The sequence below is a fragment of the Bison bison genome, unplaced genomic scaffold (assembly GCF_000754665.1).
Source record: "Bison bison bison isolate TAMUID 2011002044 unplaced genomic scaffold, Bison_UMD1.0 scf7180017847066, whole genome shotgun sequence".
Taxonomy (NCBI): domain Eukaryota; kingdom Metazoa; phylum Chordata; class Mammalia; order Artiodactyla; family Bovidae; genus Bison; species Bison bison.
In genome coordinates, this window is record NW_011477639.1 from 134393 (window position 1) to 138174 (window position 3782).

The window sequence follows — 3782 nt, forward strand, 5'->3', positions numbered from 1 at the left end:
CTCCTACCTCCGGTGGGAGGGCGAATTTGTTGAACTTCATCATCCGGTACATGTACTCTGTGGGAGAGGGCGGGTCACCACGTGCACCCAGAGGGGCAGCTCCAGATGGTCCCCGCCGTCCCCGCCCCCAACCGGCCTCACCGTCATGACCCCAGGACATGAGGACGTTCTCGAGCCCACAGTGAGGCTGGTACATGCCAAGCTCCGTGCTGCAGCGGGGACGGAAGGTGAGGGGCTCAGGAACAGAACCCCGGAAGCGGGAGGAGGGGGAAGGACCAGGGCGAGGGAGGGCAAGGGAGCCGCACCTGTACAGGGGGTCCTGGAGGTCAGGGTTGTCCTGGAAGGTGCAGTCACGGAAGACCACAGAGGCCTGGGGACGGCAGCCAACTGGGAAGGTGTCTCCGACGACTGCCCACTGGGGACGGATGGACAGGCAGCCGTGGGTAGGCGTAACTGGCTTGCCCCCCAAGTGGGTGTCCAGAGCCTGGAGCGGAGACTGCCCCGGGCCCTGCCCTGCTGACCGCCCTCCACCTGTCTCCTCACCTGGGGCTCCCCTGCCAGAGCCAGGACCTTCCCCAGGTCGTGCAGGAGCCCCACGAGGTGGAACCAGTCTGAAGGAGAGGGAGGGACAGGGCAGGCTAGCGGGGTGCAGGGGCTGGGGCAGAGGCACAGTTCTGGGGCTGTGGGGGGACGCAGGGCATACTGGGAGAGGGCCAGACCACCCCTCCTTCCCCAGCACCCATCAGGGCAAGTGGGGAGCACACCCTTGTCTGGATGGGCCTTCCGGATGCCCTCAGCCGTCTGGAAGGCATGGAAGGAGTTGGGGAAGTCCACGTCAGGGTCCGACTCATCCACCAGCCCGTCCAGCATGTCCACAGCCTCCATGACAGTCATCCTCTTATAGGAGAAGCCCCCGAACTGGGCATGCTGGGCCAGGAAGGGAGAGGTCAGTGTGGCCCCAGGGTCAGCCCTCAGGGGCTTCGTTTATGAGTCGGCCACCTACCTTCCTCCTGACGAAGTCCACGGTCTGCCATGTGTGCATGAGCTTGTAGGTGGCAAAGACACGGTCCAGGAGCGGGCCAGACTGCAAGCCAGAGGGTCAGCCAGGCAGCTCGCCAACCCCTGCCCTTGACACCCAGGGGGCCACTGCCTGCCTCTACCAGGCCCCAAGGTGTGGACAGGGCGGCCCCTGGAGCTGTGTGAGGGGACAGGGCAGGAGAGGCAGGGCCGGGGGAGCGGTCCTCACCGTGTAGTTTCGGAAGCTGTCCTTGTCTTTGGCTGCTTCTGGCTCCATATCAGGCTGGGAGACCAGGGAAGGGTCTGGGTCCTGGTAGGGTGGGGGCAACCCATTTCACCAGGACATCAGCTCCATGAGGAAGGGAGGACACCCCACGGGGGCCGGGACTGTTGGACGTGGAGCGGCAGAGAGGCAGTGGGCACCCGAGGGCACCCTCGCGTGGCCTTGGCGAGCCTGAGTCAAGACTTCCGTCCCCGAGTCCTTATCTGCTGAGCGGATGCTGGGGATGTCTGCTCTGAGGGTGATGCTTGGCCAAGGCCACACAGCACCCGCACCCAGAGTCTCCTTCTCAGGGCGCGGGTCCGCAGGGAACCCAGCGTTTGGGCCTGTGACCTTTGCCCTAGATAGACCTCGGCCGGGAGGGAGCCCTTTGACCCAGACGAGTGGGCCGGCAGAAACCCGCTGGGCGCGGGGCACGGGGCTGCCCTGCTTTTCCTGAGCGCGCAGTCTGCGTGGGCCGGGGGTACTCACCGCAGCCACCTTCATCTTGAGAGAGGCAGAGCTCCACGGGCCCGCATGCCCGTATATATGCCCAGAGGTTACATAAGTGACCGGACACCACCCAGCCCCTTGGCCTTGGCCCTCGGTAATGAGTGACCATCCACCCTCCTGCTGGCCTCTGAGAGTTAATGTGTCAGCATAGCACCCCCCCACCCCCGGCCCCAGCCAACCTTCACATCCCTGCAGCAACTAACCTGCCTGGGAGGTTGAGGTCGCCAGACTCCCACCTCTGCCAGGAGCTTTAAACTCCTCCAGGACGCTGCCCCTCCCAGCTCCCTATCTTCACTGGGCACCTGGATTGGGGCGGGCCGGGGCTTATTTCAGAAAAAGCTATTTTGACATTTTTGACATTTTTTAAAGAATGTTTATTTATTTGGCCAAGCGGGGTCTTGGCTGCAGGGCTCAGCAGTTGCAGTGCCCTGGCTAAGTGCTCAATGGCGCGTGGGGTCTTGGTTCTCTGTCAGGGTCCTTAACCACGAGAGCTCCGGGGAAGTGACCTTTGACACTCGTTCAGAACGGATGGAAGACTTCATTCATGATTGCGAGATGGGAGAGATGATCAGATGGTCCGCTGGAACACAGCAAGGTCAGCTGGGGTTTCACAGCCCTGGGGTGGGGGTGGGGGGCTGGGCAGGGGTCAAGGGTGGGGGCAGCCTTGCTAAACCGACTTGACAGGATTCTGTCCAGGGTGGGATTCTTGCTAACACTGGGCGAGGCTCATGGCTCAGAGAGGCTCAGGGGATCTTTGTCAGGCTCCGGGGCTGAGGCTCCATTTCCAGTCAGGGCAGAGATGAACTCACGGCCTGGGTCACTCGAGGACCAGGCTCGGCCATACACACAGCACGGCCTGGAGCTGATGGTGGTGTCATCAGAGACAGGCTGAGCCCTGGAGAAGGCTGAGGTCCGGGCGCAGCCTGGGCCAGGAGAGGGCAGTGGGCCAGGGGTTCTCCACGCGGCTCCTCCTGCCCTTGTGAGTCAGCTGGGGGTGCTTGGCCCCCCGTTTAAAACGGCAGAGTGCTCTCAGCCCCGTGAGCCACGGCGCCTCCCGCACTCCGTGGCCGGGCATCCCTCGCTCTCTGTGCTCCTGGGGTCGGTTTCCTCCACTCCTCCCGCAGACGTGTCCGTCTCTGGGTGGGGGCTGATGTTTCACTTGCTGTTTCTACAAGTGCTCCACAAATATTTGCTTCAGGGATGGAGAGGGGACGCCAGGGGGGAGACTGGACCCATCACACCAAAGCCAAGTTGATGGCTTGGGCCAAGGGAAGGAACAAAGGGCCGGCCGGCGGATCTGGATGAGGGCGGGAGATGGGGCAGAACCCAGAGGCCCTGGCCAGAGCGGGAGCAGTGAGAGGGGGTGGGTGGGGTCCCGGCGGGCCTCCCCCAGGTCTCCAAGCTGGCTGTCGGACAGGCGGCCAGAACATGGCCTGGAGCTTGGAGGCCATGTGGACACCAGTGTGACGCTGTGACCGTGACAGGCGACCCAAGGCAAACGGCCCAAGGCTCAAGACGCACCTGGTGGGGGGCACCGGGCACCACAGCCCTGGGGGCCGCCTGGCAGGCGGTGTCGCCTCATGGAGGTGCCGTCTGGGGCCGTGTTCCCGGCCGGCGAGCATCCGGCACTGTACCGCGGGGACTTTGCCCCAGGGCTGGGGCTGCGGGGGGTTTTGCCCAGCTGAGCTTCTGACTCCCCGACCCGGCCTTCCTGGGGCCTCCTCTTCTTCATCCCGGAGCCCCTCTGGCCCTCACGGCCCACCCTCCCTACCCGCTCTTCCGACACCCCTCAGTGACCACAGGCCTCTCCAGCCCCGGCAAGTGCCTATTCCAGCCTCCGCACGGCATCCAAGCTGCTGTGGCCGCTCTCCGTTCACCCCTGAGCCGGGCAGGGACCAGCCCAGGCTGACCTCCCGCCGCCTGGTGGAGGGGTGGGGAGCCGGGAGCCAGAGGAGTCAGCACAAGGACAGGGAGCCCCCACCCGCTGGGCGCC

At 64.6% G+C, this 3782-nt stretch overlaps 1 protein-coding gene across 1 annotated transcript in view; it reads right to left on the bottom strand.

The window, feature by feature from the left end:
- MIOX (myo-inositol oxygenase) overlaps positions 1–1871 on the bottom strand; it is a 2700-nt gene extending 829 nt beyond the window's left edge. The window contains exons 1-8 of the mRNA XM_010841527.1: positions 1769–1871; positions 1247–1327; positions 1004–1084; positions 765–927; positions 544–611; positions 306–415; positions 142–209; positions 6–57 (exon numbers count right to left, since the gene is read on the bottom strand). Coding sequence (XP_010839829.1) covers positions 6–57; positions 142–209; positions 306–415; positions 544–611; positions 765–927; positions 1004–1084; positions 1247–1327; positions 1769–1783 — 638 coding nt within the window. The 5' untranslated portion in view covers positions 1784–1871. The remainder of the gene's footprint in view (positions 1–5; positions 58–141; positions 210–305; positions 416–543; positions 612–764; positions 928–1003; positions 1085–1246; positions 1328–1768) is intronic.
- Between the last annotated feature and the right edge of the window lie 1911 nt (positions 1872–3782).